The 26682-nt window shown below is 40.4% G+C and overlaps 1 protein-coding gene and 1 long non-coding RNA gene across 19 annotated transcripts in view; both read left to right on the top strand.

Annotated features, from left to right (window-relative positions):
* Positions 1-26682, top strand: part of TMCC1 (transmembrane and coiled-coil domain family 1) — a 160548-nt gene that overhangs the window by 109929 nt on the left and 23937 nt on the right. Inside the window, exons 1-2 of one of the 18 annotated variants that reach the window (XM_061128889.1) lie at positions 3642-3735; positions 5569-5753. The exons of 15 other annotated variants lie outside the window; for them this stretch is intronic. In XM_061128889.1, coding sequence (XP_060984872.1) covers positions 5712-5753 — 42 coding nt within the window. In that variant the 5' untranslated portion in view covers positions 3642-3735; positions 5569-5711. Of the gene's footprint in view, positions 1-3578; positions 3736-4837; positions 5754-26682 lie in introns of those variants that run through there. 2 more of the 18 variants (XM_061128894.1, XM_061128893.1) reach the window with 2 other exon arrangements.
* LOC133046057 (uncharacterized) lies at positions 5762-16621 on the top strand. Its single transcript, XR_009690400.1, has 3 exons — positions 5762-8945; positions 9778-15537; positions 16602-16621. It is a non-coding gene; the product is annotated as an uncharacterized LOC133046057 (long non-coding RNA).

The following is a 26682-nucleotide window of genomic DNA, read 5'->3' on the forward strand; positions in this document are numbered from 1 at the left end:
GGAGAAATGTCTGTTTAGTTCTTTGGCCCATTTTTTGATTGGGTCATTTATTTTTCTGGAATTGAGCTGCAGGAGTTGCTTGTATATTTTTGAGATTAATCCTTTGTCTGTTTCTTCATTTGCTCTTATTTTCTCCCAATCTGAGGGCTGTCTTTTCACCTTACTTATAGTTTCCTTTGTAGTGCAAAAGCTTTTAAGTTTCATTAGGTCCCATTTGTTTAGTTTTGCTTTTATTTCCAGTATTCTGGGAGGTGGGTCATAGAGGATCTTGCTGTGATTTATGTCGGAGAGTGTTTTGCCTATGTTCTCCTCTAGGAGTTTTATAGTTTCTGGTCTTACATTTAGATCTTTAATCCATTTTGAGTTTATTTTTGTGTATGGTGTTAGAAAGTGTTCTAGTTTCATTCTTTCACAGGTGGTTGGCCAGTTTTCCCAGCACCACTTGTTAAAGAGGTTGTCTTTTTTCCATTGTATATCCTTGCCTCCTAAAAGGTCACTATTCTTCTGGTGGTTATCCATAGTAGTAGTTGTGATAAAAACAGTACTACATTGGGATGTAAAGACATTTAGTCATCCAAACAAATTGATGGTGCATTACAACATAACAGCTTTGTGAGTGTTTCTAGTTCACATGTCAATCACACATACTTCACAGTGCCATTTGTGTAATGTAAATACAACTTTGTTTTTATTTCGTGATAAAATATTTTACTCTGAATACTTTATGTAACATGTAGAGGAGTAGCTGCATATTCCAAAGATTCACCATAATAAATAGCATGAAGTACAGATGACACTTTTCTACAGAAGTCTTTTATTGGAATGTTTAATTCTTTTTTTAATCACTTATCCCAGCCTTCCTAGAATTCTCTACTGCTCACAAAGTTCAAGTTTGTGCAAACTAAGAGAAAATCTTTCTAAGAGAATTGATTCAGCCAACAATTTTATCATAAGAGGCTTCAGAGATGAGGAAACGGGCTTAGTAAGACTTGTCTACACAGGTTATTGGTGCCAAATTGGGTATTCAGTCTACATTTTCTTCTTTCCTTGACTCTGATTGCTTTCTTTGGTATATCCCATTCTGTCTATAATCAAGTACATCTATGCAATAAATCTGTATAGATCTTAAGAGTTGGGGTAGCTGAGAACACAAGTCCTGTTAGAAATGTTTAATCAAGTTTTAACAGCTTTTCAACAAACTTTAACAGTTGTTTTTTTTTTAATATAATCCACATATTATACCCTTCACCCATGGAAGTTTATAATTGCACAGCTTTTACTTTATTCAGTTTCACAACTGTCACCGTAATTAATTTTAGAACATTTTCATTACCCCAGAAAGAAATCCCACACATCCTAGCCATTACTGCCAATCTTATCATTCCCCTCAGCCCTTGGCAAGCACTAATCTAGTTTCTGTCTCTGTAGATTTGAATGTTCTGGACATTTTATGTAAATCAAATAATAAAATATATGATCCTTTGTGACTGACTTCTTTAACTTAGCATTCTGTTTTCAAGATTATACTGTATGCTATTTATCAGTATTTCCTTATTATTGCAGGGTAATATTCAGTTATATGAATATCACATTTTATATATCGTTCATCAGTTGATGGACATTTGAGTTGCTTCTCCTTTTTTCATGAATAATGCTGTTATGAATGTCTAGGTACAAGTTTTTCTGAGGACAGTTGTTTTTATTTCTCTTGGGCATGTACCTCTGAGTGGTTTGTTGAATCATATGGTAACTGTCTGTTTAATCGTTTGAGGAACTACCAAACTATTGACCAAAGGGACTGTAGCATGTTACATCCCCACCAGCAGTCTGTGAGGGTTCCATTTTCTTGACATTCTCACCAATTCTAGTTACTATCTGTCTTTTTTATTACATTCATCCTAGCAAGGTGTGAACTGGTATTTCATTGTGGTTTTGATTTGTATTCCCCTGAAGGCTAATGATGTCGAGCATCTTTTTATGTACACTTTGGCCATTTGTCAGTCTTCTTTTGAGAAGTGTCTATTCAGGGCCTTTTGCCCATTTGGGTTTTCTTGCTAACATTTAGTTGTAATGGTTCTTTATATATTCTATGTACAAGTCCCTTATAAAGCTTATGAGCTGCCAGAAGTTTTTCCCCTTTCTGTGGGTTGTCTTTTCATGTTCTTAATGGTGCACTTTGAAGTTTGTTGTGGCTGTTTTATCTGTTTTTTCTTTTATGGCTTATGATTTTGGTGTCACATCTAAGAAACCGTTGACTACATCCAAGGTCGTGAAGATTTACACCCATAGTTTTTGGTCTTACATTTAGATTCTTGATTCATTTTGAGTTAATCTTTTTTTTTTTTTTTTTTTTTGAGATAATCCTTTATATTTTGTGAGGAAGAGTCCAGCTTCATTCTTTTGCATGTTGATAGCTGCTTCTGTTGGTATCATTTGTTGAAAAGACTATAAGTCTTCTTGGCAAAGGAAATTATTCTTAAGCATTGCTTTACGAAGAGAGATGTAAATGACAGAAATGAAAGAATTTTGATCTGGCTTCTAGGTAAATCATGTGAAGAGTGTGAGGTCAAAATATTTAGATCAGAGAGTCCTTTCCCCATGGCAGACAGTTGGAAACCAAAAGATGAGACATTTGCTCAGGAGAAATTACAATATTGGAAATAGAGAGTAGGTTGTAGTGTTAGAAGTCTATCAAGAAATAACTAAATGATCTCAATTTCTTTTGCTGAAATAAGTCATGGAATCTTCAGTTTATTAGGATGAATGTATAGAGAAACTTTGAAAGTTTGAGTATGCAAAAGCTGCTGTAAACTTATAAGCCAAAGAAAGCCAATATAGAAATAATAAATGACAGAGATAAAGCATGAGAAATATAATTTATAATTTTACTTCCTCCAAATAAACACAGAAGCACAGAAACAGAGGCAAATAACTGAATGGCAAAATAGTGGAAAGAATGTTAGGGAAGAGTCAGAATTCCTTGGTTCTAATCCTAACCCACCCCAGTTGTGTAATCTTGAATAAGTCAACCTTCAGAGTAGTCTCTAATATTTACTGAGGCCCTACCATATTCAGGAATTGTGCAAAGCTCGAGTTTCTTTTTTGTAGAATGGAGATTATGTCACATTAATTGCTTTGAAAACTTCTGTAAAGAGCCATTTTCAAGAAGAGATTATTCTTGAAATTTGGGGTTATTCACTGTAGCAGCAGTATCTGATAATCTGTAGTCAGTGCTCAGAAATGTGTTTTGAAAGGTGTGCTGTATCCTTATTTTGATGAAGAAACTGACGTTCAGTGGTTATGAAAGTTGGACAGTCAGTAATCAGTAGAGTCAATTCTAATGTAGTTTGCTTGATTTCTTTATACCACCTTGACTTTGGCTTGAAAGATAGTATAATAGATCCTGGTGGGAGGGGGAGGAGGAGGAGGAGGGAATAGGGTAGCACCAATGAAATTTAATTTCTTAGACATGAAAGCTTAAGATGTAATTCCAAAGGAGTGATTAGTCCTGAGATTAGTGATCTCAGTGGTGAGGTGGAACAGAACCTCGTGTTAATAAGGTCAAAGGTAAATTCCATTTGACTAACTGGTAAGTCCCGGAAGAGCTAAATGTTCTGAAACACAGTCATACAAGAGTTTATCCATGTGTCTGCTGGAGTCCTGGACATTTTTCTTCAGGAGGCAGAGTGGGGACAGAGCAGCAGTGAGGTAATGATGTCTGAGTGGGGATCGGAGGTAAGTACCAGAGGGCAAAACAGTACCACAGCTTGTGGAGGTGGGCAGACTTTGCTTTGGACCATGAGGATGTCACTTCTTAGAATTTTTGGTTTTTTTACTTGAATTGATTTTCTCATGTTCATACCCTTTGAAGACCCTTCTTACCCCACTCGTAAAGTGCCTGTGATTCATTTCCAAATGTGAAACTAAGCAGATCCTGAGTGCTTCATAGCTCTGATCGTTCTGCTCTTTCCACACTTCTTGTCCTTTTCCCTGGTGGAGTTGAGAAATATTATTTGGATGTATAAGACTAATGAGGCGGGCACGGCCCCCCACTCAAGTGTTCTTGCCCGGAGAATCCCATGGACAGAGGAACTTGGAGGGGTGCAGTCCATGGGGTCGCAAAGAGTCGTACACTACTGAAGCAACTTAGCACCATCACAGATAAGACTAAAAAGAGCACAAGACCAGAAAAGAGCCCAAGAAGAGAAGAGAACAGCTTTTATTCGTTGATTTGTCCTGTGCCGTTATCTTCTTGGTGACAAGTACAGAGTTCGGGCTTTAGTTGTTAGCCTCTGCTGCTGCTAAATGAATAAGCAGCAGACATGCTTCTCCCCGTTGCAGTGTGGCTGTTGGAGATGTCGTCAGCTGGCACCGGGGAAGCACAGAACTTTGAACTCACATTCTGATTTGCAAACTTTCAGTTTCTGCATAGAAATCCGTGGCGGTTGGTGTCTGTGAGAATAGATCTGTGATGGAAATAGAAGTAGGAAAGGGAACTAACATGCATGGGGCCCATGCTTTAGGTGAGGCGGCCTGAAGCGCTTGACGATGGAATGAGAGTCCCAGAAGTCGCAGAAGTCTGAGCTGTTTTCATGTATATTGCCTTGCATCTCAGAAACGGCAGAACTGGGATTCAGAAGACTTGGGAGACGTTTGAGGGAGAGCTGATGCTGTGCTGATTTTGGGTGTGCATGTGCGTGTTCATGTGTTCCCGTCACTCTGGGAGACTCCCTTGATAGTCACACCTAACCCCACCACTCATCTGGAATCCATTCTTTTCATCAGAGTTTTGTCTTTTTGAGAATGCTAAAAGGATTGGGTCACTTCTGGTCTAGAGTAAAACTTCCGTAATATAAGGGAGACCACAGAATGGAGAGGATTGTCTACATTGTCTGTCCTATGTTTTTGTCTTGATGGAAATTCCATCTCCTGGTTCCTTTTTCTATTTATGATTTTTGTGTGTGTGTGTGTGTGTGTGTGTGTGTGTGTGTGTGTGTGTGTTCCCCTTATTTCAGGGAAAAATTTCTAACAGTACAGTTATATACATTCTTGGTGACCTAAAAAGAAATGGTAATGTGCCTTAGGTCTGCAGCAACCTCTGCCTTTTGGGTATTTGGGACAAATGAGGTTTTTAAACCATCTCTTCAGTTTCAGCCTATGTCTAACACCAAAAATATTTTTTCAGAACAGTCTCCCTTCCTTGTATAGTCATAGACATTTGGGGCTCCTCAGCTAGGTCACAGTGTCTAAATGACTGTGCCTCATTTAGAATAGAATCTGGACATTATTTATGATACAAAACAAAGCAACCAATAGTTCTTCAAATTTCCCACTTCCTGCTCATTTCCTCCAGACACAAAATAGGTTTGAGGAACAAAGTTTTCTCCTAATGTTTTGAGCTGCCTGTGTTTGGGATTCAGAGTATTTTGGGTGCTTATTGCTTAACTGGGCTGAAGATCACCTCATGTGACAGCATAGATCCCTTGTTTTGGAATTGCCATTACTTTCTAGAACAGCCACTCTGTACAGCAGCCAACATGCCCTGGGTCCTCTTGCTTCATATTACAGTGATCCTGCTTTGTCAGGGCAGAATTCAGCCTCACACGGCTGGAGCCAGTCTCTGCTGACCTCATGCCACAGTACAGCATGTTCAAGTCTGAGAGAAACCCGAGGGTTCTTCGGCATATTCCTCTTCCTCCTCCCTCACAAGCATGGAACCCTCACTCTCCTCGGAAACCGTATGTTGTATATGTGTGTGTATCTGTCTTTTTTTTTTCCTCAAATCTCTTCCTTAATCTTATAATTCTACAGCTTTAAGTGGGGGTGGTTGCTGAGACAGACACAGGAAATGCTTTGAGCTGCTGAAACTTAGCATTTTTCAGCAGTAGATCTCAGCCCCGGGCATTTGCTGTTTTGGGACTGACTTGTGTGAGGTGGCAGTAATGGAGAGGTGTCTTATGTGTTTCCTAGTTGTTCATTTCACCCCTCCCTAGGTGTTTAGGTAGAACGCACAGAGTGTTCTTTGGCTGTGTGGGCATGCTCAGATGGTCCCAGAGTGTCCCGTTCTGCCGTATGACAGGGCTGCTTCAGTGCAGAGTAAATGTCATCCTCACTCTCTCAGGCTAAGTAGTTCTCCAAAAATAAGTGTTTGCTTCAGAGAACGAGAGTTTCCTTTTGCCTTTGGCAGCTTGGGGAAAGCTTGGGTTAAATTTGAAGATACCAGGCATGCATAACCAATAACAATTAGGATTAAAGCCATTTGAAATATTTCTCACATTAAAAAAACAAAAACAAAACGGTTCTTATTACTCAGCTACTTGTTTTTTTGTGTATTTTTCCCAAAGATTTGGCAGTTTTCTGAATTGTAAGGTGGTATGCACGTATTTTGGTACTATGCCTCCAGATCAGTGGAGCAAGTCCCTGAGATTAACTGGATGGGAGGGTGATCCAGCTTCACAGTGAATCCACCATTTTCACATCTCATCCACAGTCCCTGACTGTATACAAAATGTGGCTGACAGCTGTAGTTTATCATGATTTTTTGGTGTGTTGTGGGTTTATAAATAGTACATAGATCTTCTCTAAGAGATACATGCTGAAGCACACAGGTTCTGTGCAGTTTTACCTGATCCTAAAGCATTCTGTTTCTTGTGAGCCACTGTATTTTAAAATAGATTTTTCACTCTGAAGTTTGATGATAAGTCACTCTGCTCTTCCTTATGGCTGATCACTTTAAATGCCAGCTTTATTAACAGATTTGTACTTCTGCTCTCCCCCACCCCCTTTTCCCCTGTTGTTTGTTCTGTATCTTGGATTTTAAAACCCTGGCACATCTCTGTTTGTTCTGAGGTTATAAAAGGTCAGTTTCCTTATCTATGTTTTATTAAGAGTGCAATCCCAGGTTGAATGGGGTGTTCAGAAGAAAAGAATTCATAGGCCAGCCCTGAAAGGACAGGGGGTGGAGACTGATAGTAAAACAGAAGTTAACTCCTTTTTCTCCATTATTGACAGTCCAAAAAGAGGAGGAAAATGTAAAACGTAATCTGAATATTTTTAATTGATGTTGTTTTGTCTATTTATTGCCTTAATCCATGAGTAGAGAAAAGCTTGCCAAAATCGCTTAGTACCTGAGTGAATGATTTTAGATTAAACTTGCTTCTCTACCCGTGTCTCTCACTGACCCAAAGTATTCATCAAATCTGCGAAAGTGAAAGTCTCTCAGTTGTGTCCAACTCTTTGCGACCCCATGGACTATACAGTCCATGGAATTCTCCAGGCCAGAATACTGGAGTGGGTAGCCTTTCCATTCTCCAGGGGATCTTCCCAACCCAGGGATCGAACCCAGGTCTCCCGCATTGCAGGGGGATTCTTTACCAGCTGAGCCACAAGGATCCTCTCATTGAAACAATGATTAAAATGTTCAGAAAAGAGGTATTTGCTCTAGCTTCTGAAATTCTTCACATGACTCTCTGGATACATCAAACTGCTGTAGATAGGGGTTTATGTATAACCTCTTTGCATGATGTTGCAACACACTTTATGAAAACTGCAGGATAAACATTTTAAAGGCGCAAAACTCTAGAGGGGAAAACATATCTGATTCTAGGAAAGAATTGGAGAGTCTTAGGAAGTGGGATATGACAGAATGCATTGCTTATATGTTGAAGTTATGTTTGTGTTTTAAATATTACACAAGATAATATTCCCAAATGTTGACTTAAAGATGAATAATTTGCTTTTTCCTTCCTTAATGACCCTGCAACAACACACATCTATATAAATTGCCTTGATTTTCTGTACAGATGCCCAGAATTTGTTGTGATAATTATTTGGTTCTGTGCAGATGCTATCTGTGTCATTTAAACAGTTGTTATTTACACTGGACTGTAACTTTATTAAATGGTGGACTTTCAAATGATAACACTCCCCTCCCATCTCAACTGCAGCTTGACCAACTCTCATCGTTTGGTGGGGCTCAGAGCGCTACATAAAGGTCAGATTCCCTAGGAACAGTGCCTATGGAACAATGCAAAGATCTGCCCACATTATTTTGTAATTGTGGGATTTCTTTGTAACTGACTTTCATTCGAAAGGAATAGCTAGAACGGTGATTTCAGTGGTGGATGAGAAGTGTACAGCATGGCAACAGAGGACTGGCAGTGCAGCGTCTCCCTACTCCCAGTGCTCAAAATGCTTTCCTTCTCCTCCAGAGAATGTTTTACATCCCTTAAGACCGTGAGAAGAAAAATAGGTTGAGAACTCTGACTTAATGCTTAAGAACATTCGTCATTGATTATTTTAATTCAGGCCAGAAATTACTGTATGCCAGAGTTCCAGTATATCCTATCTGAAACAGAGGGTGGTGTAGACTGATCATTTGTTCACTGAACAAACAGTTGCTGGAGAATCTGCTTTCTATCAGAGTTTGGGAGTTGAGATGGCTCTCTGCCCTCATGCAGCTTCCATTCTGGTTGGGGAAGATAACGACAAGTAATAAGGCTAATAAGTAAATGAGGCATATGTTGGAGAGGTATGGGCTATAGTCCCAGTCCTGCCAGAACCAGATGGGAACTTGGGGATTCAGTTAACATGCCAGAGCTTTTATTCCTCACTTGTAAAATAAGGCTACTTCACAAGACAGCTTCTCAAGATCGTTAGATTCTAGGACGTTTCAGAATATATGTGTATAGACATGTATAGATTGGTTTTAAAAATAAAGTGACACGTTTTCCTGTGACTCTCAGAAATGGTCAGAGACACTGGTCTCAAACTTATTTTTCTGTTTCTAGGCAGTTAAAGGAGCTAAAAAGCAATTTCTTAACTGATTATTACTCAGTTACAAACTACTCATAGAAGATCAATGAAGGCGTTTACTGGACTTAAACTTGTACTACTAGTACAGAGGAAAATCTGGATTTAGACAAAATTTTGTAACGCTGGATAGGGTAATTATTTACTTTCAAAAGCATTCATTCTAAATTCCTTTATATAGTCACTTTTAAGTGTAACATATTTTCAAATGTAATAAATATTATTCTATATTAAATCCTTAATTTGCACATTATTTTGCTGGAACAAAATCTTCCTTAAGTGAGAGTGATGTATCTTAATTTACATGAGGTTGATCTCTGGCCTGGGCTTCCCAGGTGGCTCAGTGGTAAAGAATCCTCCTGCCAATGCAGGAGACGCAGGTTCCATCCCTGGGTCAGGAAGATCCCCCGGAAAAGGGAATGGCAACCCCCTCCAGTATTCTTGCCTGGAAAATTACATGGAAGAGGATCATGGCCATGTCTAGTCCATGGGGTTGCAAAGAGTTGGACATGACTCAATGACTGAACACGAGCACGAATCTCTGTGGCCTACAAATTAATAAATTGGAATTTGAACTTAAAAAAAAAGTACAGTGAAATGAGTATAACCATATGGTGTATATATGTACTCTAAACATTTTACTTGATCCAAAGTTGCTAAAACACTAACAGTCTTAAGATAAAAACTTAAGTATTCAGTAAATGCCTCCATTTTTTATTAATGTTAAAATTAAGGGTACAGAAATATTTTCTGACTGCTATTAATTCTTTGAAAAATAGACAAATTTTCAGTCTCCTTAGCATTGAATTGTTACTATTCCAGACCAGTGGTTAGGCATAAGTAAATAAATACTTTGTAAAAGAAGCCCATAGAAAAAAAAAAAAAGAAGAAGCCCATAGGGAAGGCACTAAACAGATTTTCTGAGTTTGATTATCCCTAGACTAAGCTCATTTCCTTTTTTAATAGGCTTACTATAGTAGTAGAGATGTTCTGAAGACAGGATATCTAGATTTCAGCAGTACATTCAACAGAGTTCTTCATGGTATCTTTTGAGGGGAGGAAATTATAATTGATTCTTCATAACTGAGTCAGTGAATGAAAGAGTGAAGATTACTAACTTGGATAAACACCATCCTGGAACACGGTCTCTGATGGATTGCTGCAAAGTGCTTCCGGTCCTCTTCAACCTCTTCATTAATCCGTCACTAATGACATTGCTGTACTTAGTCAGGGTTGAAGATGTCAAGCAGCTGAAAAGAGTAATTAAAATTGTGAGCTGTAAAGTTGGAATTCAGTGGTATTCTCAGATGTAAAGCAGAAGTCACCACATTATATGATTCAGCTGTACCACATTTATGTGATTTATGGAAAGGTCAGCTGTTCTTAACACCATTTTCAATTATAGAGAAAACAAACCAAAGAACTGCATTAGATGCTGTGAGTAGGTTCTCTGGCAGTCTCTTAACTCAAAGTAATTTAGATCCTCTAGCAAAAAGGAAGTCTTTACCTAGTGGGATCTTAATTAACCTAAACCAGACAAAGCTCTTGTTACATTACAATATATTTTAAGAATTAGGTTGTCTTCGTCATTCTTTAAAATTAAAATTCTGGAAAAGAAGCATTATTAATATTACCCTAACATTAGGATGTTATAACAGAAACATTGTTGTTGATATAATTACAACATAAAACACCCTGAGAGAAAACAGAGTTCCTAGTAGTTGAAAAGAATACAAGAGGTGCCTAACAATATTCCCATCTCAATGTTGTTCACAAAAAGCCACCGAAAGAACATTTGTTATCAATTGGTCATGAGCAAATTTGTTTCATTAAAGTTTTCCCCTTAATATGCAAGACAAAGCACTAAGTTACTAGGAATTTTAATTAGGACTTTTCCTTTCCTACTCCCTAGATTAAAGGGCTGCAAATTCTATAATACCATATAAAGCCTTCAGTTCAGTTCAGTCGCTCAGTCATGTCCGACTCTTTGTGACCCCATGGACTGCAGCACGCCAGGCTTCCCTGTCCATCACCAACTCCTGGAGTTTGCTCAAACTCATGTCCATCGAGTCGGTGATGCCATCCAACCATCTCATCCTCTGTTGTCCCCTTCTCCTGCCTTCAATCTTTCCCAGCAGTCAGGGTCTTTTCCAATGAATCAGTTCTTCCCATCAGTGGCCAGAGTATTGGAGCTTCAGCTTCAGCATCAGTCCTTCCAATGAATATTCAGGACTGATTCCCTTTAAAATTGACTGGTTTGATCTCCTTGCAGTCCAGGGTACCCTCAAGAGTCTTCTTCAACACCACAGTTTAAAAGCATCAATTCTTCAGTGCTCAGCCCTCTTTATAAAGTCTTAGCAGTCATCTAAACTCTAGTTAAAATTAATTTTGACTGTAACATAGTTTAAACAATTAATTTTTATCAAATCATTAGAAGATAAAAAGTAATTTTGTCAGAAAATATTCTTGGGAAGATGGAATATGTTTTTTTTCCTGAGTGTGCCAAAGTCAAGAACAAACTAGAGACAGTTCCATATTGATTTTTCTAAATAATGGCTTGAGAACAGAGGTCTTCTACAGTTATTGTTTCTTGATCTTACATGAGAACTCTGTCTCCAAATTTTAATTGTGAATGATTTCACCCCCATTTCTAGTAAATTTCACTTAAATACTGGGTAGACTATCTTTTTGGGACTTCCAAGGTGGTACAGTGTAAAGAATCACCTGCCAACACAGGAGACGCAGGTTAAATCCCTGGGCTGGGAAGATTCCCTGGAGTAGGAAATGGCAACCCACTCCAGTATCTTGCCTGGAAAATCCCATGGACAGAGGAGCCTGATGGACTAGTCTGTGGGGTTGCAAAGAGTCAGACATGACTGAGCGTACACAGACTACCTTCTAAGGTCTCTTACAACTCTGGCTTGGAATTCTGTGGAGAAAAAAGTTTCGTTAACTCTGCTTTTTATGTGCTTGTGGAATATCAGAAACTAAGTCAATCCTTAAAGGACTAAAATTAATTCATAAGCAAACACTGTCAAGCAATCAGAGGTGGCTCTGTAAAACATTGAATACAAAAAAATGGAAGATTCCAGTTCAGAAACTAGCCACAACTGTCTGTAGATTCAAATATAACATAAGCATGTATTGGAGGTGATATGATGTTATATTCTTATTCCTTATGTATTAATTCACTGGACATTTATTGAGCCTACATTATAAGCTGCAATAAACCATAATGGAAAAGAATATGAAAAAGAATGTATACATATACAACTGAATCACTTTGCTGAACACTAGAAGCTGACACAACATTGTAAATCAGCTATGCTTCAATTAAACATTTTTAATAGAATAAAATAAATTAGTATCTGAAGGGACATTAATTCTCTATACTTCCTTTGTTAGAACATATTTATTGACTTTGGTAGAAGATGTCCTATTATCTTCCTTGTCTTCTTCCTTTTCCCCTCTGTGATTATAATAAGAATACCACTGCTGTGTGTACATCTACTGTATACACGTTGAACCAGTTCACTGAAGCTCTAGGAGTGAGTTGTTTCCGAACTTTAACTTTGTGAACCTGTGCTTATTCTATTTTTCAAGATCAGTGCAGATTCTTAATCAGCCATTTTGACAGCCATTATCCTGATGTGAGTCTTTGACCTCAGCAAGACTTGTTCTTCACTTACACACTGTTCCCATTTAATGTAAACACACTTGAGCCAAAGGACGTAAATATTTGGCTTCATATTTGTCATACATTAAATGTTGACACTAGTTATGGAAATACCTCTAGGACATCCTTTTTGGATCAGAGTTGCACTTTTTCAGTTAATTGCCTCGAATAGCAAGGCAGGTAACCTGGTTAATTTCTAAAGAAGGCCAGTGCCTGTATTCTTTTCCTAAAACCTCATAATTCTGGTATTGGCTTTGGCACTAATTTTGTTGCTCTCCTTTCTGAACTAATTGGTTCTAAGCAGTAAAAGAAAGCGCTTGCCTTATTTAGAGGTTCTTATGACTATACTAATCTCAAAAGATTTTAAACTCCTTTACAGTTACTGTCTTTGTCACTTTTCTGCTCCCCCGCCCACTGGCTGGTTATGAGGGGTTGCTTTTGCATAGAGAAAGCCGCTGAAGTCAAACAAAACCTCCCTCTTACTGAATCCCAGTGGGAGCTTACTACAATTAAAGACTTTAGGTGAACCCATAACCTGCTGGAGGAGGGCAGGAAAAGAGACTCCTTGGGGAGTGCACAGCCAGCTGATGTGACAGATCTTGATTTGACTTTAGTACCTCCCTTCCAAATCTATCCTCTGCTTTCTGCTATTATAGACAGCAACTGATTTATTAGATTTATCATTTTTCTTCTTCGATTCAGCTTTCCTTTTCCCCATCTTTGGCCACTTTGGGAAAAGTTTATCCAGCCAGTCATCAGGCATCAGCATCAAGAAGGTCAGTCAAATTAGATGCTTTACAGAACAAAGTTCCTCAGTCTTTGGACGTTTTTCCCCAGTGGATCCTTCATGAAGTATCGCGAAGGGTGAAAAAGAGGGAGAACTTTAGGCATTTTGTCCAAAAAATTAAGTAATATCCATGAGGTCTTAGAGCTGAGATAGGTTTTAATAATAGAGCAAAGCCTCTAGAATTAGTCTTGGTTTATGTTGAGGGTATCTTTTGTCTGGGATTTGCTTCCAAATCATTGCATGGGAGGGAGGAAAGACCAGCCATGAGTTAATAATTAAGGCTGGGTAAAGTGTACAGGATTCAGTATCCTCTCTACTTTTACACATATTTGAAATGTTGGATAACAAAGAAGTTTTTATTTATTTATTTTTTTTAACATGTGTGTATCATTTTATTTCATTGTCAAAAATGATGTTTTATAATTATTCACTTGACAAATGAAAAACAATGTGGCAACATCCAAGAACAAAGAAGTTTTTAAAAGACATCTTTCCCCAAGAGTTTTAGAAGGATAAAATCTATTTCCTGTAAATTTTCAGCATTCCCCCCAGTACTCAACAGTGTTGAACACAGTAAAAAGACTGTTGTAGGTTTGTATTACTGAGGGAAAAAAATATTTTCTTGTCAGATAAATTCTGAATTTAGTAGGGGTTTTTATTATTATTTTTGTTTTATTTCCAGATTATTGTGTTTATACTACAATGTTTAAAAGTATTTCATAAATTAGATTCTAGTGAAACTTGTGTTCACCTTTGTTTCTTTCTAAGGGCATATTCAGTAAACTTTAATCAGTGTTGAGAAGTCTGAAAACTAGTCAATGAAAAACAGTTTTAAACTGTTTCTTTGGGACTTCTCTGGTGGTCTAATGGTTAAGAATCCGCCTGCCAATGCAGGGGACACAGGTTCAATCGCTGGTTGGGGAAGATCCCACATGCCCTGGAGCAACTGAGTTCGCGGGCCACAACCACTGAGCCTCCACTCCAGAGCTCCTGCCCTGCAACAAGAGAAGCCACTGCAATGAAAAGCCCACTCACAGCAATTAGAGGAAGCCCAGGCACAGCAGTGAAGACCCAGCACAGCCAAAAATAGTAAATAAAGCTAAAAAAAAAAAAAAAGAGGTTTGTTTGTAAAGTAACATTTGAACATTTTTAAAGGAAACTTTTTGTGTTATCAGTAAAATATCCCTGATATGTCTTTGGATGGTATTTAGTAAAGGAGCCTGTTTTCTGTCTGGGTCCTAATTTGACTTTACTGCTAAATGCCGATTGAATCCTCAGTGTCTTCTATTTTGTCAAGTTGATCACGCTTATTCAAATATCTATGCCAGTTGAGATGCTGTAACTTTGATCTAAAGCAAGGATTGTTTTTGTTGTTGTTGTTCAATTGCTAGGTCATATCCTACTCTTTGCAGCTCCGTGGACTGTAGCCCTTCAGGCTTCCCTGTCGTGCACCATCTCCCAGAGTTTGCTCAAACTCATGTCTGTTGATTCAGTGATGCCATCTCAACCTCTTTTGCCCACTTCTCCTGCCCTCAGTCTCCTAGCATCAGGATCTTTTCCAGTGAGTCGGCTCTTCACATCAGGTGGCCATCAGTCCTTCCAGTGAATATTCAGGACTGATTTCCTTTAGGATGGACTGGTTGGATCTCCTTGGAGTCCAAGGGACTCTCAAGAGTCTTCTCCAACACCATGGTTCAAAAGCATCAATTCTTCGGTGCTCAGGTTTCTTCATGGTCCAGCTCTCACTTCCATACATGACCACTGGAAAAACCATAGCTCTGACTATACGGACCTTTGCCCACAAAGTGATGTGTCTGCTTTTAATATGCTGCCTGGGTTTGTGAAGCAAGGATTAGCAAGCTTTCTTTTTTCTTTGTAAAGGACCAGATAATAGATAGTTTAGGCTTTGAGAGCCACAAGAGTACTCTAATTCTTTTAGTTTTTTTGTTTTTGTTCTTAAAACTCTAAAAATTTAGAGGTCTTTTGTAAGAGCCTTGTTAAAACAGACAGAATTAGACAGTTGATTTTTAATTAGATGCTTTACAAAAATAAAAACTACAGATTCAAATGTTAAAGGTTTTATTCAAAGGAAAAATTGTGACTCTCATACAAAATGAACATGTGTCAAAGATTTTATTTGTCTCACTAATTCACCAATTATTAGGAAGCAGTAAGATATTAAAATGAGAATTGGACTTAAGGAAGTTTATATTCTCTACCAGACAAAATTGATCTGTATTTCATCACCAGCACTGTGCACAAGGTAATTTCCATCTCTACAGTTTTAGAATAACGTAGGCAGAGAAAAAGATTCAGAATTTGTACTATCAGATAACTCCAAAATATCTGATAGACGACACCGGGTAGTCCCTTGAAAGGACACTTAAGTTTTTTTCTTTTCTTTTTTTTTTTTTTACCACTTCAGTGTTTCACAGTTTCTGCTGACAACCGCCCATCCCTCTTGTAATCATAAATAATTTACAAAGATTTTTCTTGATGATGAAATAGTTGGTCTCTTTAGATTTGACCTGATTATTGCAGTAAGAGTGCTAATTAATCACACAGACGTCCTTAATGGGTTGTTTTAGGGTAAATCCCACAGTGACTTTTTCAGGGCAGGAACAGTCTCTTGAAGACATTTTATTCTTTCATGCAGTATTGTGAGTATTCAATAAATAGTATGTGATGGTACAGGAGCTGAGCTCAGGTTTATGATTGTGGTGTTTTAATCTGATACTTAAACTTCAGAGAGCTTATTGCTTTTCATTCAGAAGCTTTTTTTCCCTATTGTCCATAGTGAAAAAGACTTCAGGGTCTTGTGCTCTGCACAAGAAGTCTTTCTGAAGTCTTTCTCTTGCTCAGTTTTCATTTAAATGACTTTGTAAACCTAAAATGAAAAATAAGAGAGGAAACATTAGAAAAGCATAGAAATTTGTCCTGGCAATCTTTTAGTCGTCTGTTGAAACATGGATAGAATCCTAAATCCTAAATAGAATCCTATTTAGAATATTTTTCACCTCCTTGAACTGTTCTCTGGTTGTAAATGAAAGTACAAATGTGGATGGTGAATGAACGTCCTGTAGCTTTAAGCCCAGCCAGTTGGATGCTTTTGTCTTTTATAAAAGATGCTCACAGCTTGGAGAAGAGCGGCAGATACTGTCTGTGATCTGCAGTCTCAAACTGTTCATTTGCATTCAGCTCTAGCAAACTGTGCCCACACCCAGGCCATGCGCGTGCGCGTACACACACACACACACACACACTCACTCACTCTCTCTCTCTCTCACACACGGATGCTTGTTTGGCAGAAGCTTTCTGTTTGTTCAGCACAGAGTCCTTCCTCCCTGGCTCCCCAGTGTAGAAAGCTCTAAGAGTTGATGCGGGAGACAGAAGCGGTACAGTACGCAGGCCGAGGAGGGCACTGCAGGGGATTGGCTATGCGGGGATGTTGATGTGGTGTGGCTGTACCTGCCTGTTCTGTGAAAGGCACTTCTCTGAGGCTGTGAAGGTGAGAAGCCCAGGGATCAACTAGAAGCTTCATTTCGGCTGGCTGTTGGTGGGGGAAGGCATTCCCAGTGGTAGCTGTCCTCATTTACCGCGTTATTCTCGGAAACCAAGTATGTGCAGCCGTGACAGACTCTGCCACAGCTCGTCTGCAGTTTGGAAGCTGGGACAAATGGAAAGAGCTTATAGCCAAAAGAGGTTGTGATTGTTTGCGCGATCCAAGCTTGCGCTGGCAGTGCACAAAGGAAGGATGAGCTTTGTGGCAAGCAAAATCAGCAGACTGCCTGACAGGGGGCTTTGGTAAGATAAATGTGTCACTTATGTTTTGGGTCTCCGCCCCCCCCAGCCCCCTCCCCTTTTTTTGTTTTTGTTTGTTGTTGTTGTTTATACTTTTCTGTATCTGCTACATAGAATTGCCTCTTAGCAATGACTAAAACATTTTGCAGATTCACATTTGATAGAAAGGGATACCCGAGGGAGCCAGAAAGGAAGCCATTATTTCTGGTCATTCAGTTCTGTGACCTTCAGAAATGGTCATCAGGTTTTCTCAGATATCCATGAAGTGGTAGAAGCTAGGAATTTCCAGACCAAAGAACACTAACAATTAGATAGCCTTTTTCTTCTTTGAACAGTCCTAATTAACCCCCCTCCTCCCCCCCTTTTTTTCAGCTTTCCCTGTGGCCTGAAGTGAAGAAGAAAAAATAAAGGCTCTGTGCTCTTATTTAATTGTTGCCACTGGCACAGTAGTAGGCTGAGAATTATAAGTGTGGAGGTGGAGGGAGGCAGGTTGAGGAGTCTGCTGTTTTCATAGCTGTGCGTTGGTGGGTGTTTGTCTTCGATTCATTATCATTGCTGCTCAGTATCAAGTGGTTGGTTAGTGCTTCATCCCTTCGCCTGCACTTTGATTTCATCCCTTCTGTGTTCTCGTTCGTACCGTTTTCCTTGCCAGCCCCAGTTCCATCATTATGAGTCCTTCTTCTTTTACTGTTAATACACATTAGCCTTTTTTAGAGAAAAGACAGTTGTAGAAAGAAGCCCTGAAATACTTATGGACCCCAAGAAAGATAAAGATATTTTTCTCTTTAAAATCTAGCACTGGCTTTCAGCAAATTTTGGGGTCTGGATTTGGGGCTCTTTAATAAGCATGAGTTTGAGCAACCTCCAGGAGTTGGTGAGGGACAGGGAAGCCCAGCGAGCTGCAGTCCATGGGGTCACAAAGAGTCGGACACAACTGAGCAACTGAACTGGACTGAATAAGCATTTTTATTGCAAGTTAAAGAAATAGTTACACTAGGTCAGTGAAATCTTACCAGAATCACCTTGCTCTAATCTGCTTTAAGTTGGATCCTGTTTCTTGTGTTTTGCTGAGCACGAAGGTTTACCCTTCCCCACCCTTTCTTAGGCAAGTACTGCTGGATGGTGCCGTGACTGCTTTATTAGCCTACCTCAGACCTTGTCCTTGAGCCCCTCTTCTATTCAATAGAGAGAGCCAAGTTTTCTAGCTGCTTAGAGTGGGCAGAGAAAAGATCCATTGACACCTGGCTTTTTGCTGACTCACTGCTTATATAAGCCTTGTAAATACAGCTATCCATACACTCCATTTGGTTACTGGGCAGGTGGCCCCTTCTTATTTTCTGGTCTTTACTTCTCTCATTCCATCCCTGTGCTTCTTCCTTAAACGTTTTTGATAACACAGTCTCAGTCTTTGACCAAGTGAGTTGTGAGAAGCAATGAATAGACAAATCTTTTTCCTCTTTTTGAATTGTCAGCTTAACTGTGTTGTTTCATCTTGATTATGATCATTCAAATTCTATATTTTGTTGGCACATGAGACTTACATTAATACTTCTCTTCCTTTGTGGCCCAGTTAAGTAACAACTTCCTTTTCTGTCTTTGAGAACTCAGTTTCAATGCCCCTGTTCAAAGCATTACTCTGTGACCTTCCAATCTAAAGTAGGTTTCTCTGCCTTACATTATTCCTTTTCTCACAGCACTCTGTCCTTTTTCTTTGTAGCACTTTTCGCAATATATGTTATTTGATCACTGGTTTTTTCTCTGCCACTTTTCCCAACTTAGCCCTAAGCGTCATGAAGGAAGAGACTTTATTTTGTTTGTCAGTATATGCCCAGGCACCTAGCAGAACGCCTGACTGAGAGTTGAAGAAAGGACAATAGGCAATACTGATGTGTAAAGACCCTATGGTGACATTGACTAAAAAATTGCATGTCAGAGTTGTGACTTGAGTTTTATTTGGGAACAAAATGAAGACTATAGCCTGGGAGACAGTCTCTCAGATAGCTGTGAGGAATTACTCCAAAGGGAAAGGTGGTGTTAGTATATATGTGATTTTGGTCAAAGGGGATTCAAGCATACATTTTTACAGATGATTGCTGCTACTCTAGAGAAGGTTAGTGCTGGTCACGAGAAGCAGGTGCCTTCACTAATGATTTTAGTGCTTTTGTAGATCTGGAAAGATGCGGGAAATTGGGATCATAAAATCTTTTCCTGAAAAGTATCTTTAACTATCTGAAGGCCAGTTCTGCCAGGTTTTCCCAGAGCACAGAGTCCCTCATTCTTGATCTCTGGTCTGAAACGCTTTCAGGATGTGAAGACCAGCGATCACAGTGGCCAGTAACCTCATCTTTGTAGAGGCAGACGGCGAGCAATACCTGTTCATCCACTGTGAGAGAAGACAGGATGAGCAGCAGTGCCTGAGAAAGGCCAGAGTGTCTCGAGTGGGAGGCGCACACTATAAGGTGAAGCTAGAGAGACCCAGGGCCTCGTCACATAGGGCTTTGTTGACCAAGTTCAGGTTCATGTTCTTAGTACTTGAAGAGTATGGAAAGCTACTAAAATAATGTAAGAGTTGGGTAGTTTAGGACTTCTGTTTTTTGATATTGAAATCTTCAGTTTAATTGAGGGCCTACATGAATGCAGATAGATGTGAGTGATTCAGGAGAGAGAGGACAAGATTTTGTCCTAAGAGTTTGACAGTAGAAATAAGTAGAGATGCGTGGCGAGTATTATACTTTGATGGAAATTTGGAAAAGAATGGATAGGACTGGGTATTGGATTGGATACAGGTAGAAGGCAGGTGATGTCGAGGATGATTCCTGGGCTTTGGCATGGTTTGGTTTTGGCTTGTGTGACCTGATGGATGGGGCTTCGCAGGTGTCTCAGTGGTAAAGAACCTGCCTGCCAATGCAGGAGACACAGGAGATGTGGGCTTGATCCCCGTGTCAGGAAGATCCCCTGGGGAAGGTAGCAACCCACTCCAATATTCTTGCCTGGGAAATCACATGAACAGAGGAGCCTGGTGGGCCACAGTCCATGGGGTTGCAAAGAGTCAGATGCAGCTAAGTGATTGAGCATGCACTGAAATCCATACTAGTCACATATTTATGCTATTTTTTTCATAGTAGAATTTTAAATTTTTTAATTTTTTGTTTACAGTGTTTTTAATTGATGTGTTTAATTTAGTTCTTTTTTTAAGGTCCTGCTGTCCCATTATAACTCTGAAGTATCAGCTAGATTATATCCATTATGTTCTATTTGAGAACGTTGATTTATACATCATCCATTGTAAGGACTTTAGCTTTTACTCTGACCAATGTGTGGAGACACCGGAAAGTTATACATGTAAAAGACTGTTGCTGTGATCTGACTTAGGTTTTTAAGGACTGCTGAAATATTTTTGACTGTAAAAATATAGCTGTAATAGTGTAGGAGCTGATTGCAGTCATGCAGGGAAGAACTGACAGTGTCGTGGACCAGAGTGGCAGCAGCTGAGACACAGTGAGAAGCAGGCAGGTTCTGCGGGTAGAGCCTGAAACATTTTCTGCGGCAGCATAGTGTGCATGACGGTAACAGCGCTGGCTCTGCAGCCAGGCTGCCCGAGTTCACGCAGTGGCTTGGCCACTTCTTTCCTTTGTGATCACGGACAACGTAAACTCTTTATGCTTTGTGATCACATGGATCAGTAAAGTAGCCGTTACCGAGACGGAGAAGATTGCAGGGAGCACAAGTTAGGGAGATGTCAGGAAGTCGGTTTTGTATGTAGTAAATTTGAAGTGATTGTTAGACATCCAAGTAGAGATAGTGAGTGGGGAGTTGGGCATATGAGTGTAGAGTTAAGGAAGGTATGGGTTACGGTATACATTTGGAAACTGTTAGCAAATGCATTATATTTAAGACCATTTTAAGAGAAAGAAGAATAATCAAGCCATAAAGTGGAGTTGGGGGTGTACAGTTTATACAACCCCTCCTTAGAGCTTTTTACTCCACATGTAAGCCTAACAACAGCCAGTTCAGAGAGAACCAAATTATCACAAACCACATGCAGCTTTCCAGATTCTTTCATTGCTTTTTATACTTTTGTTTTATCAGAATTGCTTGAAATAAATAGGATTAACCTGAGGCTTAGAAATCTTTTGTCTTAATTAGACTGTGTCCTAAGAGTATTTGTGGGAAATTAACTCGTAAAAGGGAACTCATTGGTGGCAGTTTTACAGATTCGCTTATCCACACATGGGTTTTATTGATATATGCATTCTTAAATCCTCAGCAGTGAAAGCATTTTTCTTTGTCACTTGCTTCTTTTGCTTGTTAGCACCTGCTTGAAAACTAGAAACTCACTTTAGTATTAGCAGATCTGTGTGCTTCAGACTAGTCATTCTTCTTTCTGAGGATTTATGAGAAAGATTTTTTAAAAACCCATACCCCAAGTCACTATTTCTTTTTCACAAAAGTTAAAACCTTAAAATTAGAAGGAAACAGGGATCATCTGTTCCAGCTGTCAGTGTATCCTCATGTGACGGTTCTAACATGCAGGCATGAAGTCTCTGCTTGGACATTTCCAGTGGCCGTGACCTGACACTTGAAACCCCTTGGTTAAGTTGAACAATGAATCTGTGCTTACAAAAACAGCTCCTAACCATAAAAAAAGCAGCATATAGTTTTACACTTACACCACCAGTGCTGTGGTTGTAGGTTGCCTGTGATCTCTTTCTATTCTTTTCTTTCTTTCTCTTCCTCCCTCCGCCCCCTCCCCCTCCCTGGGCTCTCACGAATCCATCACATCCACACATCAGGCCTGAAGTTCACCTGGCAGAGCTGATCCCCGGTGCTGTATTTCACACAGGCCAGGAAGGCAGTTCTCCTGTGACGGAGCATTCTGCGCAGCAGTCCTGGATTCCATAATGGATTCTTTGCAGTGGGGCTGGAGCAGGGTGGGCCAGAGAGGATGTTAATCATCTCAATACATATTCGACTCAGGCAGTAGCTTTTCCTCAGCAGCCTTGGAGGAATGTGTATCATCTGTTGGAAGCTGTTTTTCTTACAAAAATTCTGACCTTTGTTCCGTTCATAGTCGCATAGGCTCAGTCACTGCATGGCGTATGAGGTCTAAAAGGATCCTTTGAAGGACACGCTGGCGAGCATTTATATCGAACCCTTACTGGATATTTTCTTTGTCCAAGGCATGGCAGCACCTTCTCGGGGCACAAAGATGAGTGATGACCCCTCCCCCGCAGGAGCCATCAGTAGAAGCAGCACGCTCAGACAGTGGTGTCAGCGTAGCGTGACTGGCAGGGTGGTGCAGGTGTGGAGACGCGTGGGGTAGACGGGAAGGGCCGTGACTCCGGGGGCTCCCCCGCTGCCTCCAACAGCAGAGAGTCTGCCTGCAACGCAGGAGACCCGAGTTCCATCCCTGGGTCGGGAGACCCCCTAGGGGAAGAAATGGCAGCCCACTCCAGTACTCTTGCCTGGAGAATCCCCATGAACAGAGGAGCCTGGCGGGCTACAGTCCACGGGGTTGCAAAGAGTCGGACACGACTGAGTGACTGCACGCATGAATCCAGCTGGGAGCAGGAAGCTGTCAGGACAGATTCCTGGAAGGAGGTTATGCCTGGCCTGGGCCCCCTTCAGCCGGGAAAGGAAGAGATCGTGCCCCTGAAGGCAGAAGGCTGGAGGTGTGAAACCGTGGGCCCTGGCAGAAGAGCTGCATTCCAGGTGTGCCCGTAGCATACACAGAATCAGGTGGAAAACTTCCATTATTCCCAAGTGACCCATAGTACAGTTTGGTTTGTTCTGTTTTTTTGGTCACAATTCTGCTGGGGCATATGGTGGGATCAGTAGCCCCAAAGCTAGTGAGCAGACCCCACCAGAGTTCACATTTCAGTGAATTGTCACATACGCAGTATCACCCACGAGATGATTTTAAAACTGTGTTCTTCATGAAGATAGACCTGAAAAGTGCTGGTGGTAGAAAAGACAGTGGAGTCTTAAGTGGTTCTCCCCAGAAAAGGGCTGTTTGAGACAAACTGGACTCGTAGCACCAAGTTCACAGGTGACCAGGATTATTGTCATGAGTGTTACTTGTATATCAATGCTTTTTCAAGCTGTTTGTGAGTGTGATTTTGTGTGCATTAGTACTATCCCTGTTGTACAGTTGACGAAACAAACACAGAGGTTGAACAATTTGCCTAGTGTTGCGTGGCTAGTAAGTAGCAAAGCCAGTTTTGAATCTGAGCAGTTTATGCCCGAACCCGTGCTTCCCTGCTATAGGAACTGTAGCCAGACTTAATAGTCTTGTTTTTCTGATCTGTGCCTCTTCCTGTTAAGAAAACCCTCTCCTATTTTCCACTACTGCCTTCTGAAAAGGTTTAAAACGTTCTTTTCATATTGGCAGTTTAGTTGTTTTTCTGGAGTGAAGTAGGAATGAAATTTTCCGTTGTTAGATGTGGAGAGCCTCATACACTAGCAAAGACTTTTGGGAAAGCGAACTTTGCAGCTGGTACATTTACAACTCATGGCTAAGTCAGCCCTTCCAGTGCTAAGTATTCAGGCCACCAAGGACTTGGTTCACAGCACTGTCGATACCAGGAGAGCATTCTCACCCCTGTCCTGTAAGTCTGCAGTTCAATATATATCTTTCTCTTTCTTCCTTTTTCTTTCTGTCCCCTCCCTTCTTCTCCCGATTTCTCTTGCTCTTCTTCCTTTTTAATAATAGTGCCTGCCAAAATTGGGAGGAGTTACTGGGTAACCCGGGAATTCATGGTTTCAAGTGTAAACTACCCTTGTGCTGAAACTGAGGGTTAGTCGTCTTTATTGAGGCTGCGGACAGTGGATTCTGTCAGAGGTATTCTCGCAGGCATATTGCTGATGCTAAGGGGGAATCAGGCACGCGAAGGACGCAGTGGGGCTCCAGACAGTCCAGATAGAGAAGTCAGAGTAGAGAGAGTCTGGGTTATCTCTTCAGTTGCTGTGCAGGGAAGTAAGATCACATCTAAACTGTGATCATTTGTAAATAATTATATTGAACCTTTATGTAGGTTTTTGCAATTTTAGTGATGGAATCAAACCTTGATTCTGAGAGCAAGGTCCTAGGTCCTATTCTATCACACAGGGAACAATATTCAGTATTCTGTGATAAACCATAATGGAAGACAAGGTATATATGTGTGTATAACTGAGTCACTGTGCTCTACAGCAGAAATGAACACATTGTTGTAAATTAGATATATTTCAATAAATAAATAATAAATACATTTAAAACACCTCAATTCTAGTCCCAACGCTATCTTTTGAGCAGTATGATCCATGTGTGTCCTCCCAGAGTAACAGTGACACTTGATTTCCACCTCGACACTTCACAAACAGGATGAGTAGAAGTTGATATTCAGATTGATAAGAAAGAGCCTCAGAAAACTAGACCATGCATAAGCTTGTGGTCCTCAATCTAGAGGTGTTTCGTATTTGCCTTCCTTGCACTGTGGTGGATGGGGAGCTGTCAAGCATACAAACATTCAGGGTCATGTAATTATATGCATGGTAGTTATGGGGTCTGCAATCCCATTCAGAGAGAAAATCACGCCGCGGGAGCTCTGTGCAGCTTGAGAGAGTGACCCTGAGGCCCTGAGCAAGGTGGGTTTCCAGGAGCTTCTGCTGTAACTCTGGGCAGCTCGATTAGCTGGAACCCTGGCTCGTCTTCCCCTCTGCTGCCTTCCCCCTGGCCCTTCCATGCTGATTCTCAGGCACCTCGAGATGATCAGGGTAGATGGAGAAGGGACCCGACACAGTTATCGTGCTCGTCCCTGACTCTTGTGCATATTCGTTTCATTAGTGGAGCATAATGTCATTTTTGTTACTCGTTTCAGTTACAGATTATCTTTTGCTTTTATTTCAGCATACAGTAGTTCACATCTGTTCATCTGGAAGGAAAATAATACTGTTTGCTATTCACATCAGTAGTAATATATTGAACCCAGTCACGAACTGCATGTGTCTTAGAGATTGGCATGGTCCCTGCTCAGACAGCAAACTGAGGAGGTACAGCCAAGATGGGAAAGGGAGGATGAGTCTCTAGGCTGACAAGTTAATAGTCAGCATTTCATGAATATTTCAGACTTGGTGTATTATTGTCATTACAAAATTATCGATTCGGCCTTTTAGAATATGAGAATAACCTATATATAGTTCTTGCTACCACCTTGCTTACTGGTAAACAAGATTAGGGATGGGAAAGAAGGGAAAGAATGTTCCCCTCTTTCTCCAGGGTGGTGAACTTGTACATTGTCCCTCCTAGTGGGAATTTTTATTGCCCCACAATGGTTATTTCATTATTTCTTACTGCTCAATAGAGCAGTGTCTAAAGCCTTTTTGCATGGTTGTCATTGTTCAGTTGCTCAGTTGTGTCGACTCTTTGTGATTCCACGGACCGCAGCACGCAGGCTTTCCTGTCCCTCACTATCTCTTGGTGCTTGCTCAAACTCGTGTCCATTGAGTCAGTGATGCCATCCAGCCATCTCATCCTCCTTTTGCATGGGCCCTGCCCTAATTTATCACCACAAGCCACATCCAGGCTCACCTTCTTGAAGGGCTTTTTTCTCCTGAGTTGGAGAAACACAACCTTCTCTTAGCTTTGGCCTGGTATCTTTGAAGTATGATTGTTGAAGTTTTCAAATCTGAACAATTTGTCGTCTTCTTTGGCTCCCTTGAATGGTTGCATGCATGCACACCAGAAGATAGTCATTGTATGTGTTTTGGAGTCCCTTGCCTAATAAAAATTTTTGAGTGGACAGAGCGCAAAAAATTTGAGCTTCACAAGGCCTGAACTTAGTCCCTGACTTGTTTAATTACTTACCTCTTCTGTCTCTGTCCCAGATGGTTCATGTTACCTTGCCCAAGTTAATCACAGCTACTTGTGATTTGGGCTTTTAACTTTCAAGCCCATACCATGTTCATGCTTGCCACTTTCAGCAGGACCTTCCCGTTCTCCCCTTCACATGCCTCCAACTTCCAATTTAATGTCCCTGTTGGAACAGACAGAATGATTCTGTACCCCTTGATATGGTTTGATTAAAAAGACACTGTGATAACAATTGGATTTTTATATGTAGCCACTTAAGTTAACCTTTCTCACCAGCGTTTTCAGATGACTGTAATCTGAAAGCAAGAATTGGAATACAGTGATGTGTAAATACGGAGGCAGTTTTCTTATGATTAAATTGAAATGCAGGTGTACTATGTTGTACACAGATACACTTCTGAACACAAGTATGTGTGCTGAGTGTGAATTAATTCATGCTTTAAACTCATTAGGAGAGCTTTATTATGTAAAGGAATACTGTAAGAAATCCTCTAGCAGAAGATGAATACCTTTTGCACAGATCCCAGCTTCTGCAAATCTTTTCTCCTGTATCTATTTTGCTTGAAGCAAAGTGTACTTGTTTGTGGACAGTATCCAAGCAGGAAAGGAGGCTGGTGCAGGACAGGAGGAGTTGGGTCAGCACTCTGTGCTGAGTGGGCGTCCCCGGTGGCTCAGCGGTAAAGACTCCACCTGCCAATGCAGGAGGTGTAGGTTCAGTCCCTGGGTGGGTAAGATCCCTGGAGGAGGAAATGGCAG

This window comes from Dama dama, chromosome 24 (assembly GCF_033118175.1).
Source record: "Dama dama isolate Ldn47 chromosome 24, ASM3311817v1, whole genome shotgun sequence".
Lineage (NCBI taxonomy): Eukaryota > Metazoa > Chordata > Mammalia > Artiodactyla > Cervidae > Dama > Dama dama.